At 39.9% G+C, this 17,261-nt stretch overlaps 1 protein-coding gene across 1 annotated transcript in view; it reads right to left on the bottom strand.

The window, feature by feature from the left end:
• The window catches only part of KIAA1328, a gene marked incomplete at its 3' end in the record, with an annotated part of 173,744 nt that overhangs the window by 101,675 nt on the left and 54,808 nt on the right, over positions 1-17,261 (bottom strand). The window contains exon 6 of the mRNA XM_084278132.1: positions 1,798-1,925. Within this exon, the coding sequence (XP_084134258.1) occupies positions 1,798-1,925 (128 nt within the window). The remainder of the gene's footprint in view (positions 1-1,797; positions 1,926-17,261) is intronic.

The raw sequence follows: 17,261 nt of genomic DNA, 5'->3' as shown, positions 1-17,261 counted from the left end.
AGAGGAAGGCTAGAAACATTACAAATGTTTTGAAAGCTGTAAGAAAAAAAAAAAAAACCCACAAACAGTTGAAACAAGCTTTGACAGGTTTTTATCTATGCCTACAATGCTTTGCACAGGGCAAGAAGGCTAGTGTAATTTCAGACATGCTAGGCTGGAGCTGTAGACTAGGTAACTATAAATGAAATGTTAAGGCAGACGTTGATTTTTTGCATTTGTGGACAAAAATACCTGTAAGGATAGAGAGAAGAAATAATGGGATCAAAGATAAGCTTGGTAGAACTTTGCACATGAAATCAGAAGACCAGTTCAGAGAAGTCTCTGTGTATACACTGATAATGATTAGGAAGACAGAAGAACAAGAGATGCATGTGGACTGCTGTACCAGCAGATGCTGATTTGACAGTTAATGGGCTGAAGGTTTCCTTTTCTCTGCTTCTACTTTAGCACTGTGGATATGATTACAACATAAACCTTTATACTGGCTGTTAACCTAGGACAAGATATTCACATTTAAAGTTGGAAGGTGAAAGGTTAAGCATGGCAGAACCTAAGAGAAGTACTGTCATCATCCCAAACAGCTGTCACATGGTGTTGGACTACATGGGCTCCTCTGGACTGTTTTCCATGAAGATGCCCAGCAAGTTCATGCACTCTCAGAGAAAAGGGTCCTTGTTTCAAACTCAACGCCATCACAAAATGGATCACAGGTAAAAATAAAAAAACAACAGAAATTAAATGTTTATAAAAGCTTAAAGACAATGTCCAGCAACATATTTTACAAAAAATCCCCACCTCACCACAACCAGCAGCCAGCTAAAAAACCAATCCCAGATGCCAGCGAAGTCAGGGAAGTCTTGCTGCCTGCTTCCTGAGCAGAATTAAAAACGCACCCCTCTGTTCACAGGCTCTTGAGAAGTAGTGAAACCTTGTGAAACCTTGTTCGTAGGGAACATCCAAGAGGTCAGAACCAGGACACCTTCTGGATACTCTGTGCTAACGACCTTACTACTACAGAAGCCTTGACCACTCTTCCAGCAACAGAAAGGATCAAGGGCCAAATGTATGAAAAAGGTATAGTCATAGGTAGGGTATACTCTGGAAGTCTGCAGATGGAAGCCACTAAAAGAGAAGAGCAGGTAAGGAAGTCTTAATTTCCAGGGTACAATGTGCTATCAGCACAGATGCAAATCAAATACTTACCTATCAGTAAAAAAACCTCAAGCAAGCATGTTTTTAAGTCTTTGGGCACATGCATCTGAGAAACATTTTACAACTTAATTTAACACACTATATCTCTAGTCAACATTTCTTGGGTTTAAGCTGCATGTATAATTATACATCTTCTATAAACGGCTTAAATTAGATGGGCTGCCTTACAGACTTAAGAAAGCACTTATTGACCAAACAGATCATCCAGAATGTCCTTTTCAATCCTCAAAAGCCACAGAGAAAACTTGAAAGCTGTACCTATAGTGACTGCAATTACTTTACTGTTTAAGAAATGGGACAGAAAACTGAAGAACATTTTACCACCTTCCTTAGCAAAGGCACAGATACCTATGATTCCTACTTCACTACAACATGGTCAATTACACCCACTAACAAAGTTGGGGCAGTTTTGTTTTGTTTTCCTGCAATCCATGTATTGAGGAAAAGGCTCATGGGAAGCCAGTCACAAAACACTATTCAACACTGTACAATGCAAGACAGCACACTTAAAGTTACAGTTTTAATAAAAGGGAAAAGACATTTTAAAGATGTCATTAAAAAATAGGATGGGAGAAAAGAGCTTACCTTCTGCTCCTTTTCCTTGGCAGCACTGAGTTCAGAAAGCGAGAGCGATAGTTTTTCCTGCTGCTCAGCTAGATACTTCTGATAAAGGCTCAACAGTTCCTGGCATTCTCTGTACTGCTGTTGCAGAGGTGAGACATCAGAAGTTAAGGGAAAAATACTCTTTAGTGAATAGTTAAGAGTCAAATATATACCAACTTACTCTGTGGAAATCTGATTTAGATACGTAACAGTTCAATTTAAAAAGAGATACCGTGTGTTTGAGTACTGCCTAATGATGATAAATCTGCCTAGCAATGAATGTTCAAATACAACCTTCTTTCTAGTCAAGAGTAGAAAAAGAAGAATTGCACCAAATTCTTTTATCATTGGAAAAGGGACAGCAGCAGGAGGCAGGTGATGACATTGTTTCAGTTGGAACAATTACAAGCCTCTGATTTGTATTCAGCAAAGCCAGACACTAGCAATGTTTATTTATAAATAAATAAATAGCCAGCCAAGTAAGTAAATAGTCCATTTTTAAGCACAGACATGGATTCACAAGCCCACATACCCAAATCCAATCTCTTTGCTTGAGCACCAACGGCTCCAAAGCCCACAGCCACAGATGCAGCGCTACAGGCCTTTCAGAGACCAGCAATGATTTTTGGACAGTAATCTGGAGAAGCAGCAACTGTGGTGATTGCAAGGATATTAGCAAGCAACAGTGTCCTGCCTTGCTTGCAGCATTGAAATTCCAACAGGAGATAAATCTGCTCTTCACCTGTCATTGTGTAATTCCCTCCCTTGCTCATGTAGCATGGTAAACCATTTACGCTCCCCTCTCTCCCCCCTCACTTTTAATTATGCATGCAGATGGGATAAGGGCTCGCTGTCCAAAGAGATTACTCTGAATAAATACTTTAATAACAAGTCACCGCAATTAAGGTAGGGAACAAAAACTTCTTCAATCTATAAAATGGTGTTGAGTTACAGATTTCCTTAACATTTTTATGATCTAATCATTGCTTCTGGGCAAATTCATGTTGCAATCATTTTTGCCAATCATGGCTGCATAAATAACTCACTGCTTTGTTATTCCCTGTTATGACCCTGAGGTTTTTGTGGGGTTTTTTTTCCCCTTTTTTTCTTCTTCTTCTTGTTCTTTTGAGGGAGGGTCTTGCCAGGGATTGGTTGGTTTGTTTTTCTTTGCTTTAAATAAAAGGCTACACAGAGAATAAGCAAAACATTTTAGGAAGGAATTGGAGGTTATTAAACCCCAATGTTTAAATCAATCAGGAAAGCTACTATAACACCTTTGCTCAGCACCTGGAAATACGGAAAGGTACAAACAATGGTCTAAACAAGCTAATTGCTTTCCAGAGCCAGCCTGCCTGAAGCCTGAGCTGTTTTACATTTCAGTTCATTTCGTCAGAGAGCACCAAAAGGCTGAAGTGATTTGTGGTGGTCTCAGGAGTCTCTGCCAGCTATGATGTATATAAAAGGAATTTTTTATTCCGGTTGTAACTATAGCAGTAATGTTTATAGTAGGTGAACATATTAGCCTGGACGCAGGGCATGAATTTTACTCTAGAAAAAGCCAGTTCATTTATACAGCCTAAGAGTTAAATGTCGGTATTTGAAGACAAATTATAGGGAAATTCATTTAAACCCATGTTATGTGGCAGAATATAAAAACAGACAGTCCTATCTTTATCAATTTTTTACAGCCTTCTTAATTCACTTTGCTTCCAGCAACCCCTTCCCCACAAAACAGATTTTACCCTCTTCTCCCTCCAGCCAGCACACTGCTGGTGCAAGGCACGAGTACCCTAAATGGCCTTGGGGCACACCACTGATGGCCACACACCTACCCTCACTCTTGACACAGAGTTAATATCAGTCCTGCTGAAAGCTACGCAAGATCACCCTCACTTCCAGGCTTCACACATACACAGGGCAAGTATACTATAAAAGAGATGCCCAAATCGTGTTTTACAGGCTGCAGAGCCCTTGCTGTGCACATGATGCCACCATCTCTTGCCTGCAGCTGCGAAATTTGTTTAAAGTACAGCTTAAAACAGGACATGCAAATTCACGTTAGAAAACCACGCAAGCAAATCCTGGTTGTCCAAGGGTCAGTTTATGTGATCACCAGTGGGAAAGGCAACAGTTAACGTGAACGTGAACGGTGGCTGATATATCCCTGAGATTCTTGGAAGATTCTGTAACTGTTAAAACTTTCTGTATATTAAAACCTTACATTTCTGTATATTAAAGCTTTAGTGATTCACACACAATCACTCTACATTAAGCAATGTATTGCTACAGCCACCATAGACTAAGAGCACAAAGCCCTGCTTTGCTTACTAAGTAAGGAAACATGAAGCTTCAAATAGGAAAAAAAATAAAATGTTCATTTGTTTAAGACACATGCAGAATAGCTCTAAGTACGATAATTCTCCATAATGTGCTGGTACATTTACTGCAGAATATGTTCTTAAGAAAAAAAGCCTTAATATTAGATCTTACTCTTCCGTTCTATTGAATTTTTGCTAAAAGCAGCAAGATGATCTCTTTTTTCCCCCTACAAATTAGCCAAGCAATATACAACACTGCCACAAAAATATTTAAGTCATTCAGATGTAACAAGGGCACACATGTATTATGGCAATACAGTCTCTAGACAAATACAGAGTTAATGATAAATATTTTCATAATCTGTTTTAAAAAAATGTTTGTAAAGGTGAAAAAAAAATATAGGACAAGAAGTCCTGCTAATTTGCACAGAAAAAGTAATGTACCTAAACACTGGCACCAGATATTTCTTCATGTGTTCAGGAGCACAAATATTGGATTTACAATATGTTAGCTACCTGACAGAAGTGGTACTTGGCAATTCACCGATTGGTGTTTTTATGTCCAAGAAATATGATTTGAATGTACTCGAGTAATACATTTTATGCAGTTCGTTAATAAAGTATTAAGGTTGTGCATGGGGGGGGGGGGGAGCTGATGACAAAACAAAAAAATCAAAATCAGAAAGGCAAAGGCTAAGATTTGAACAGCCACATTTACATGTCATAGAGGAAGTACTATATGTTTTACTGAATAAATTAGTTAATTTTGTCACCGAATCTAAGTCACAGAATTAAGACTTCATTTATGGCTCTTAAGAGATAACCACCTCAGTGGAGATAGAGCTGGCTTTGAGAAGAGGGACTGCTAGCACACAGTGGTGGCACACTCAGAGAGGCCAGGAACAGATTTCCAGGGAGTGGGTCATTACGCAGGGAACAAAGAGGTTTTCCCAGGGGTGAAGCTTCACAAGGCAGCACAGCCAGCCTAATGCTCAACTGCTGCCAAAGTCACCCTCCCAGTCTCATTCCCTCCATCCACACCAGCTCTGCAGCTTTCCCAAACCCCACTCTCAATCCAAGGGCTCAGCAAACTGGCCCAGAAAGGTAAAGGTTCAGTCAAGCACACGAGCTGGCACAATGCGAGCAGAAGGAACAGGCAGCCAGCAGAGGGAGACACCTCTTCCAGCAACATCAACCTGCCTGCTAGCATCCATCCACCTTCCAAAGTCTCAGCCCTACTCTCTGCAGTTCCACTCTTAAGCCTCAGACTTTCATATCTGCTCCGTGACTACACCAACTACTCTCAGCTTACTCACTGCTGAAATACTTTAAGCCCTCTCACAAGATGAAGTGGGACAAACAGCTACAGTTCCTTGCTCCCCCAGAAACTGGGGGAGAGGGGGTGGGAAAGAGGTGGGAGAAGAAGTAGCAGTCCTTAGCATACCCGCTGACCTCCTGTGCTGTTCCCAGCACACTGCCTAATTTGTAAGCGCAGCCCAGTTTAAAATCTGAAGTGTTCTGTTTTACAGCATTCAACAACTTCCTAGAAAGCTTCTGAATTCTACCCATCAGCCTCCGCATCCTTCTGTGAGTAATGTTCATGCTACAGCAGTTCAAACACCCACTGGTCTCTTCATCTAGAGGCAAGGTTTCCAGATGAAGCCAACACCCGGCTGCTCCTTGAGGGCTATTTGCTGAAGTTCTGCCTTTGTGAGTCACTCCTAGTGAGAGGAAAAACAGAAAGGTGAGGGTCTCATCTTTAGAAAGATGGGGATTTTAGCCTGCATCATTCAAGAAGAAATGTTTTGGTTTACCTCACTTTATTTTAAAGAAACAAATTAAAGCAGCCCCAAATCACAGGAATCTGGGGCTGGGAAAAAAGTTTCCTAGCAGCTACTAGCAGGGGAAGACAGCACTACTAATGAGACTTCTTGGCAGCCAACCTAGTAACAAAAACCCTTCCATATTCTCAGTGTTTGTGAGAACTCTTCACCTACTGACTCCTTCCTGTCAATGTCTGGTCACAAGCATTTTTGGCACAGGTGAAGCTCTAATGTTCCTTCTTTACACACGGAAAAACCGTGGCACTGGGAGTATGTGTGCTCACAGGTACAGCTCAGCAACCCTGCACTCCACAGGCCAGCTCCAGGACCCAAGTCCTGTGGCTCCAGGACCCAAGTCCACAGTTCAGTCACAGCACTAACAAACCACATTCATCTTGCACCTGATTAGCTTAGAGTGCAAGTGTGCCTGCATTCACCCAAGCAGACACGCCCTAAGAGGCTTGCCAAGCATCAAACAAGCTGCCCAGAAATAACAGATTCCTACAGCCCCTGACTGTACATCTGACTTGGGCCATCCTTTGACTCAAGGCTGCACACTCTGATCCATGTCCACAAGAGAACACAAGAGCTAAATCTCTATCTTCAGCAACAAGATGCTCTGGTCCCATCAGCTCCTACACCCAATGGAAGATTCTCTAGGGACTCAGAGTTACAACAGAGACATGCATAAATTAATAAAGCAAGCAAAGGAAGGAAAAAGTCAAACAGACAGGCACAAGCTAGATTTAAATTTCACTAAGATAGGTATAACTTACATTTTACAGTAAAGACAGAAGAAACCTTCAGGGATATGATTTCAGCATGTGATGAAGAAAGCTTTTTGACATCTGAAATCATGATCTAGTAGCCACAGAACACTTATTTTAATCCCCGCTTAAGGACATGCATCTAGAAAGCTGACTAGTTATCATCATATTGGCAGTTTCAGCAAAGACCAAACTCTCTTCACTGCCTCAGGTAGTCCCTTCAAGACAAGGGCTGTGAAAAAAACTAGATTGAGAAGGAGATGCTGAGGAAGTACCACTGACTGTAAGCTGCTTAAATTAGGCTAAGTGCTGAAAAAGAGATCTTAATTTCCAAAGAAAAATCTGTTCAAATAACTTGCAGGCAGACCTGAGCTTATTTGCCTGCCTTCCAAATAGGTGTGTGTAAGCCAGACCTATTTAAGGAGCCAGACCTATTTAGGGTGTCATGTGTACCATGTGTACCACATTCATGGTGCACGACATCAAGTGCTGCATGCCTTGTTTTTTGTGGTTTTGGTTGGTTGGTTTTTACTTTGGCTGCAGTACTAATACTACACCACTTCTAGAATGTGGATGGACTGTGCCAACTTGAACAATGTCAAAGCAAGCTCACATCTGTTTAATAGATGCTTAATATCTGCTTCTGTCATTTTGGTACCTTGTGCTACTATGACATCCCACTGCACTGTTATTCAGTAGCCCGAAAATGCCTTGTGATGCTGATGCAAGCGTAAGAAAGCATTTCACCAAACTTAAGCAAAATTGAAGACCCAACAGAGATGGGTCTCCAGATGATATTATCCCTGTGTACTTACAACTGTCCCTGTGTACCAACAACTAAGGCTCAGGCTACATTTAAATGCTCACAATACAAGGGAACAGAATTTGCAGAGTCTGCAGAGCCCCAAAGGCCCATGACAGCCTCATGGCAACACTCCTCTACAAGTGTGCTCAGTTTGAAGTGGGTTCACATTTTTCCATGCAGCACCCAAGCATATATTTTTCAGTATTTTGACACATGAAGCAATGAAGTTTATTTTCTACCTTAATATTTTGCATATCAATAGGACAAAGATGCTGTGCCTTTTGGGAAAGAAGCAATATGTATGTCATTCTGATTTCCACCTGCGGGCTCTCTTCTTCCTAACCAAAGAAAGGATTAAAATAATGCAGCTTCAACTACTTACATATGAAAAGTCATATGAATAAAAATAAACTGCTGGTATTAATGAATTAACATCTAAAAGGACCACTTTAAAATATAAAATAAGATATTTTAAGCTCTTTCCTTTAGCATTAAACAATTACATACTTCATTGGAAGCTGACCCACATTTAATTTTAAAATATAACTTGTGTTTAATAGATACGCAGTCCCACGCTTTGACAATTTCATCTCAGAAGAGCAACAACAGGACTGCATTTCAGAAACCCAACTATTCAGGCACAGATCAAAGTCAACCCTGACACGTTTCTCCTGCTTTTAAAATTAAGGGAAAGAAAATAAGTGGCTTGAACCTATGTGAATCATTGTTCTGTGAAAGGGTAAAGACTAGTAACTTCTATGAGGGTTTATTATCTAAACTCTGAAGATGCTGCAAAGACTGAAGGTAATAAAATGTTTTATGAACAACTTCACTTCACTCGTTCTTATATAACCGAGTTTATGTGGACTCCTTGGCAGAGCAATGCTGAGAACCTGTAGGGAACTTTCTGCACATCCACTTGTCAATGTATTAAAGAAATCATCTGGTGCGGGTCTGAACCTTATGAGCCTTCAATTCAAAACACAATCTCTTTCTGATCCAAAATCCTCAGGAAGCACATTTCTGAAAAGACTATAGAGAAGCAAGTCACATACAATAAGATAGAGTGATCTCCAATCTCAAGCCCAACAGTTACATTTTAATTTACACTTGAATATATTAATGTTGTTATCCAGTCAGTAAATTAACTCAAGATGCAAGAATAAAAAGCGAGGATGCATAGGGAAAAAGGTCACAAGGTCCACAAAAGTTAAGAACTTCACTTCTGTTTGAAGCATCAGCATTATGTTGTTGAATGCCACAGCTCTCATATAAAGGAATTGCTTAATACATTCCCATTCTGTTTGAAGGGAAATTAAATTTACATTCTTTGGGAATATGGTATTGTAATTAGTTCATGACTTGATTACACTTTGAAGTGAGCCAAGGCTGCATATGGTGCATACAAATTAGTTAAGTTATGGTTACCTATCTGAAGAAAAGCTACTGAGTTAAGAACAAAGTTAGGGACAAAGCCAGAGCAGGTTTTTGTGGCTTTCAGGAAGCATATGTAAAACCATCAAATTCAAAACTAGTCTTTAGGCTTACTGACATCCTGTGGAAACAGAAATTAAAAATTAAAAAAGCTACCAAAACAAACCACATTTCCTAAGCAGCTGAATAAGTTGTTTTCAAAAAATGACCTTTCCATCTCCACCCATACCACTTGTAGGGCAACTTAAAATTGATCTTATTAAAAAAAAAAAAAAGCAATAAAAAATACAAGATTTTCTATCCTGGTTAAATTTGCCAGTTTGATTTATTCATAGTACATGTGATTTTTTAAATTTCTTTTACAGACAACCTGAGTTTTATATCATCTAGCAAGATGCTCTGATCCACCCAGGTGATGAAATTCCCCTAGTTCACTTTAAAGATACTGAAAAATATTGAAGTGCACAATAGTGAAGCTAAAATTGGCCAAACAAAAAGATAGCCAGTATTATTTGAGAGCAAGAAAAGCATTTAAACCTAAAACTAACTCCCAACTTAGCATGTGAACTAAGATAAGTCTCTATCATACCACCAAAATGCAGAAGCTTTTTATGGTACCAGATTTGATCCTGTGCACTGAAAATCCTTTTCCATGGGATATGCCAGTCAAACCCGACAGCTTATCTGCCATGTTCTCTGGTTCAAAGGTGGGTAAGGACAAAAATATCACATGCCATCATGTGCCAGCTGATGTGCCTGGATCAATAAATGCAAATACCACCTCAGAGCCTGCACTTTCCATTCCAAGCAGAAAACGCAACTCCAGCCTTATCTTCATTAATACAAACAAAAGGATACTTACAAGCAAAGAAAAAAAAAAAGAAAGGTTTATTCTGCAAACTGGTTGTGCTAGCAACTTTCTTTTAGCGAGGAGGAGGGAAGAATCCAATACACAAAAGGCAAGTTTTGCCACTACCCACACTGGGCAAAGCATGCATTTTTCTTAATAATGAATGTTAGGGAACCCGAAGACAGAAAAACTAAGAACCTGAATACACAAAACATAGATCCCACAGATAATCTCTACCCACTACTGGTCCTGGCATGGGCCATAAAGATTTTTTACTTTTGGCTTAACAACTGCAATGGCAGGAGATTTTCTCTCACTAGAAAGAGAGAGTTTGTTCAGCACATACATGTTCCTTGCAGGGGAGCTCTGCCAACATTTATAGTGAACTTTCCAGATTTAAAGATTTCCTTTGACTATTGCTAAGATGGTACAGCTACCCAGCCTCTTTCACTGGAGACTGTTAAGGAACTTGTTACTTACGTATTTGCCTATCAGCTGGTAAACGTATGATCCTTTTTTACAGAAAAAAAAGGAGCCTGGAGAGTCAGCCATATACAATTTCTGTGCAAAACAGTCCCAGCATCTGAGAACACATTTCATTAGGCATGACAGAAAATAATCTCAACCTATGCTGTTTGAAAATATGACGCCAAAAGAAGGTACTGCACCTATCATTGTCCGCACAAAAAGTGCTATTTTTTCCTTTTACACATTTAGAGTGCAAAATTAAACAAATAAAAGGAACACTGCATAATTTAGCTTTCATTTTCTATCAAATTGCTCATAATTGTAACCATAAAATGATAATATTCTACCATATGTGCATCTGCAAAGCCGACAAAAGCACTGGTCAGCCTCTGCGAGAAGAAAAATGGACCTGCCACTCCACCTAGTGACCTCGCTGGATATTACCGCTCCCAGAACCGAACTCTCTTCTCAAATGTTGGGGTTAATTTTGTTACAGAGAGGGATCCAACACATCACTTTGAAACGTGAAAATGCGACCTGCAACCCTCCTGCTACCGATTCCCCCTCAAATTGCACTCCCCTCCACCCACATAGGCAGTCAGAGCCTTACCTAAAACACCCATCACTGGAAGAACTCGACGGTTTAGTTGCTGGCCTTTGTGAGAATTAAAACAATCTTCCACAGTAGCCACCGTTACTGTTTACACAAAGCCATTTGTCATATCAGCACCACTCGATATTAAAACAGCCATGTTCTTTACTCTAATTTGACAACGGAGCTACCGGCAGAAGTCCAAGAGAGATAAGGTGCTTTTAGCCTATATGGGAATTGAGGTATCTGAGAAAGGATGCTCAGCCTGTTATGTTTAGACATAGTAAGAGGAGTTATTTAACACGATAAATGTGAGCTCGGAGTCAGATGCGTGGGGGAAAGGGGATGAAGAGGCAAAAGAGAAGTGGAATGTAAAACCTGAACTTGGTGAGAGCAGAGCTACAGCACCTCCATCTCAATTAAAGAACACGCATAGTAAATCAAAAAGGTGTCTGCTTTGCAGAGAATGAGAATGTGAGATCACAAAACATCAACTCATTTTATAACAAAGCTAATCAGGTTTGGTCTCGGTTACTATCAGAACAGGGATCACCTGAGAATACACAGTGGTGTCTGTCTTGTTGCTTCCTTGCAGGAAACAATCAATCACCACTCTTAATTTTATATACTTGATGTATCTCAGTGAACCTTTTCCTTACAGCTCTCAAATGGGAATAACACTGATGGAGAAAAGCAGGCTGTCCTCCAGCCCAGCTCCCACCACTCTCACAATGAGATTCCTCGTTCGGGGCTGTGCAGGGAAAGGGATACAGGGGATTCTTTTGTTTGCTGCTTCCTCACATGGTTGCCTCTCTGAATCAGTCTGCAGCGGGCTCAGATACTGCAACTTCCTCTTTACACCTTTTAAACCAGAGCATACTCAGGCACGAGTGTGTAGATTTTAATCTGACTATCTCCAAACGGTGCAAGTGGTGAGATGAAAATCTGTAAATGTTGCTGAACTGAAATAGAAAAAAAAATAAATAAATGCCAGCAAGCCAAGAAACCTTGCCCTTCTTAGGCACTTCAGTGCTACAGCTAGAACCACCCAGAATGTACAAACTGCAGATCATTCTAGACAATTTAGATTTTTTTTTCTTTTAAAACTATTGCTATTTTGACAGTCTTTCTAACCTTGTTAGAACACAATCTGTTTGCACACTGTTGATGAGAGAAACACAATGCTCTTTTTCCAAACAGGCAGCTGAGGTCAAATCAAACTCCACACAAGCACATTAATACCAACTTTAAAGGTGTTCCCAATCCCAAGAAAAGGAAAGCATTCAGTTTCAGAGTGCTCCAAAGGTTTTCTTTTCCATCAGATGCTGTACATCTTTCTAATTAGGTATTTCAGAATGACATCAAAAGCCTCAGAAAGTTGGTCCGTCCCTGTAAGAGCTGGCTTTAAACGTGCCAAACTCAGAAGCCCTGGTTTCACTGAACTGAAGTCAGTGAAGAAAAGATTTAATAACAGCCTCATTATAAGGTTCATTGTTGTAGGACTATTTAATATACAAGATTAACACATCTTATCTCCCACTTTCACTGAAACCTATTATACCCCTCATTAATACATGCACATTTCTACATCATTTACAGCACTAAGGCCTCAAATTGCATTGTCTGAAACAGGGTGTGTTCTGCTGCTCTTCCTCATGGAAGGCTTTTTTGGGGTGGGTTTTGGGTTTTTTTTGCAGTAACAGTAGTGTACAATAAGTCTCACAGCTCAAAATGGAGGACATGGCTAGGTAAACTAAAGGGGGCTGTTTAAAACTGAGAGAAATTAAAAATACTGTTTTGCCAGTACTCTGAATTTCATTTCTAAAGTTCCCCCACATTCAGACCAAAAGATGACACATCCCCACACTAAGACAGGAAACTTCTACCATCCTAATAAATAATGATATTCTTTCCTCCTGACAATATGAGATTCAGAAGTGGGCAAAGTGAACCACAGCTCCTCAAATTAACAGGTGTTTTAAAATACTTCAGATCTGGATCATCGGAGAAGAAAAGAAAGCTACGTGGTACAAATAGTACACCACCTTCACAGATCACATACATCTGTGTCCATAAACATACCTGGACAGAGCATAACAATGTACATTAATATTATGTGAGGGGGAGGGAATAAAATAAGGAAAAAAAAATACATTTTTATATTCTCAGTAGACCAAAGGGACCAAGATGGTCCTTATCCTGGAGAACTGGAGAACTGTTATGGGCCAGATAAATATGGGACCCCAGACAGAAAATTGCTATTGAAAGCATTTCAAGACAGAGAATATACATTTGTCCAGCAACTGAACAAGCACATTCAGGTGTTTATGAGCTCTACTATACTTCTACCCACCAGGTTCTAAACAAAAAACAGAGGAGATTTTTCAGAGTTCCCCTAAGGTGTGGAATCGGTCTTCACAGAAGGCTGTAAACATTTAAATTTTACATAGACACAACTAAGCAGATTTCTAACAACAACAAAATCCAGTGTGATCAAAACCACAGAGAAATATTCTGACTGTGGTTTTTAATTAGAGATTTCTGGCCATCGGGAGACTTTTGCTGGCAAGTATTACCAATGGCTTATCCTGTCCTTATCCTTTGCCACACACTTGTGGCTACTGTCAGCATTAAAACACCAAACTTGGTTGTTTGACATTGTACAGACCTTTTATGCTCTCATCACACTACAATTAATAGGTTATGTATATTAAAACTTGCTAAGCGTAGTGAAGGTACCTCTCCTCCAACCATCTGAAAAGAACTGCTACTATTCATATTGTCAGAAAGTTTGTTAACAAAATTCCCTTTTCCTTCACACTTGACCTTCCAAAGCTACTCTATGCCAACAAAAATCCAATTCCAAAACAAATGTTTGATATTTATTGAAGAGGAAGAAAATGACTGACCTGGAATGATTCTACTGGGAAGTACTGATAGCAAAGACTTAACTTTCAGGAGCCTGGGATTTCTTTAGTGCTCTTTATTGTTCTTTATCTTAAAGATTAAATTGCTTATTCTGGCTGATTGGTTTTGTATTAGACAAAAGGTGTTACTAGGACAAGCCTGGAGTCCCACTGACCCATTCACATTTACTTTTGTCTGTTTGGAAGTTTACATGCCTGCAGGTAAAAATAAGTTTCACAAGGCTCTGAAAGTGCTATCTCCAGCAACGTAACACCCATCTCATCCCTCTATCCTCACATTTATTACCACAGAAGAACAGCTGGCATTCAGGAGGTCATCTTCACTTCTTCACACCAAGATACCCAGATGAATGTGTATAAAACACAGAAGTCTAATGTATTACTGGGGAAGAGAAAGAACCTTTTCTTCATAGCCATGACTTCCCCCCCCCCCTCCCCCCGCTCCTGGTGTAGTTCTCCATTCCTCCCAGAGAAACACTGGTAAGTGTTAGCCTTGAGGATATCAGTGCTGGAGGGCTGTTACTCCAGAAGACAGGAATCGTGAAATCTAACATCAGAAGTGCTCATCAGAAGAAAAAATAGCTGAAAAGAGTTTGCATAAAGACAGTTACTGGCAGCAAGTAAATGATACTTACCGATATCCTCCTCTCAGAGGATTAATATTTGCCTAAGCAAATAGTTCTTTGGCAAATGTTTTACCTATTGCAATACTGTCAGAACCACAGCCTCCATGTTTACACAGCCACTCTCCACACCACAAAAATCCATGATTTAGTGGGTCTGCAGGTATCACAGAGCTCACCATGGACACTTAGGAGAACTTTGACTCTAAGTCAAGTACTGAAGAGGTCTTCTTGTAAAATACATTCCCATGATTTTAAAAAAAATTTTTGAGACATTAAACCAAAGAAACTATAAGCAAATGGAGAAAAATATTCATCATAAAGTCTTTATACAATAAGAGCTATAAAAATCAGATAAATTAGGGGTATTCTCCAATCCAAAGGTCATCAAGCTAGCCTGCACACTGAGCTATGTAAGAACGTCCATTTTTTGCCAACAAGGAGGAAAGGAAAATGAGTGTATGTGAACACCTCACAAGGGCCCTGGACTAGAAGCAGGCTTTCAACAGAGGACAACAAATAAATACGAATGAATAAATAAATAAATCTAGAGATCTGCTTTCCTCACAGAAGTTCAAAACACAAGACAGGAGACTGTTCAGTGAACAGTTCAGTGAGCCAGAACACAAGATCCTACAGGTCTCAAGTGATAGTCCTGCCAAGCCCAAGGCAGAAGAGCATGAACATTCAGTGAGGTGGCCTCACTGATAAACATCATGGAGACCACGAAGTAGCGATAACTCCCAAAGAATTAACTTTTTAAGCACAGGATTAAATTAGAAGCAAAGACTGCAGCAGAGCAGCTCAGTACCTCTCCTTAATTTCAACAGATCAAGGAAACACCCATACCTTTTCCATCTCAAATGGAAACTTACTCCAGTGCTAATCACTACAAAGTTTCATCACTGCAGTATCTGAATACTTTACAGGTATCAAAAGAACTTACTGTCATCATCCTTGTATGTTCAGGCTACAAGGAAGGTCACGTTTCATAAAAGGGAAGGTGAACTGCAGATAAGGTATGTGATTTACATAACTTTACAGATGTCTGTGTGGCACAAGTAAGAGAACTCATGTGACTCAGGTCTGATAGTGCTTCCACAACAGCTATCGGCACTATTGTTTCAGGACTGTTTTCCGAACCTTCATGCCCTGTACTGGCAATGTAGCTTTGTGGTCAGTCTCCCTAACAGTCTGATATCTAACTGAATCAGAAAAAAAAAGGAACCTGTAGTTTCTTCTTTTTCTTGACAGTTTTCACCAGTAAGGTATTTCATATATTCTTGCCTTCCCTTTCCAAGGATTACGATGTGAGAACTGTAGCAAGATAGGGGGAAAAATTAAAGCAGTAACTGTACCATAACACATCTGCCTCTGAAGTAAGAAGGAACAGACAGCACCAAAACATCTTCAGATCTGACAGGTTGCTCTGCTACCGATCTGCACTAGCAGGTGAGACATGTCATGTCATGACAAGTATCAGAAATAAAGGAGCTTAATGCAACTGCAAGTGTTTTAAATGATTTCTCTCTATCGTGCAACAGGAGACGAAAAGCAGTTCTAACAAAATGTGGAGATTTTTCTCCCCTGAGCTGCAAAGCTTTAAAATTAGCACTTTGTGTGCGCTTGTTCTTTTAATGTCTGCATTTATTAAGGAGCAAAACAACCATGCATCTGAAATGCCAGAGAAATATGGATCCATAAATAATGTCACATTCCTATTCGCACCTAATCTAAATATTTATGTAGTAATTTACCAGCAAAAGATGCAAACTATTCTTTAAATGTTACATTGTATTAAAGGTTAACCACATGACATGTTTTATTATGAGGCTCTGAATTATGTTTAAGGCGCATTTTTATTTTCAGTGGAAGTTCTGGTGTTGAAATGGATGGACAGAGGCAAGGAAGTTTAGTCACCTCTCAAAGATGAACACGGAAGTTCAGGCTTCTTCAGTATTTTTTCAGCCTACATAGCCATAGGCCATGCAACTCAGCAGCATACTGATTGAGAGAGGATGGGCCACCTTCTTCACAACTGCAAGAGCTAGAAATAGATCTATTAGTGAGGCTTGGTTCTTATAGGAAGACTGATGATGCTGAGTTTCACTTAGAAAAGCAGCCTCTACTTAAATCAGTGCCAGTTCGAAATGGTGTACACACAGCCCTAAGAGAAATGTTAAATGTAACAGCAGCACTGCCCCCAGTATACACACACGCCCTCAGATTTTGTAACGTAAATGCTAGATGTAGCCTCACCTTGTCAGTGATGTAATGCTGCTCTGCCCAGTACCTTACACAGAAATTCATGATCCACTCCTCACTCGGTCCTACAAAATCCAGCTTCTCTTTTACTCCATATCCTGCTACAGTCATCATCACATATTTATGGTCTTAACTGTTCCTTTTGGTTCCTCCTTGAGCTCTCACCTTCATGTCTTCTGTTCCTAAAACCTTTAATATTAGACATCGTTTCCAACTTATCTTCTATTTTCGCTTTTATACACGGCTTTCTTTAGAAATATTACTTTGCTGACTTCGTTTCCAATTCTCTTGATCTCTACATGATCTTCCACACTGAATACTTTCTTCATGTCATCACTTTCCTCAGATGCAAGACCTTTGAAGCTCACTAGAGACTCTGCCACGTAGGAACTGATAACAAAGATTTTCTTGTGTTTTGCTTTTTCACTAATAGAGTCACTCCCATCTACGCTGTGCTAAGATCCACTCTTGTGTGACTATTTTGAGCCTATCAGTCTGCCAGAGTTTCCAAGGTTGTAAAATGGAGGGGGAAAAAAAAAAACACACTGAAGTTTACATGGTGTTCTAGGTGGTA

This window comes from Gallinula chloropus (genome assembly GCF_964237585.1).
Source record: "Gallinula chloropus genome assembly, chromosome: Z".
Taxonomy (NCBI): domain Eukaryota; kingdom Metazoa; phylum Chordata; class Aves; order Gruiformes; family Rallidae; genus Gallinula; species Gallinula chloropus.
Note: the sequence above shows the minus strand (reverse complement) of the source record. Positions and strands in the feature narration are given on the sequence as shown.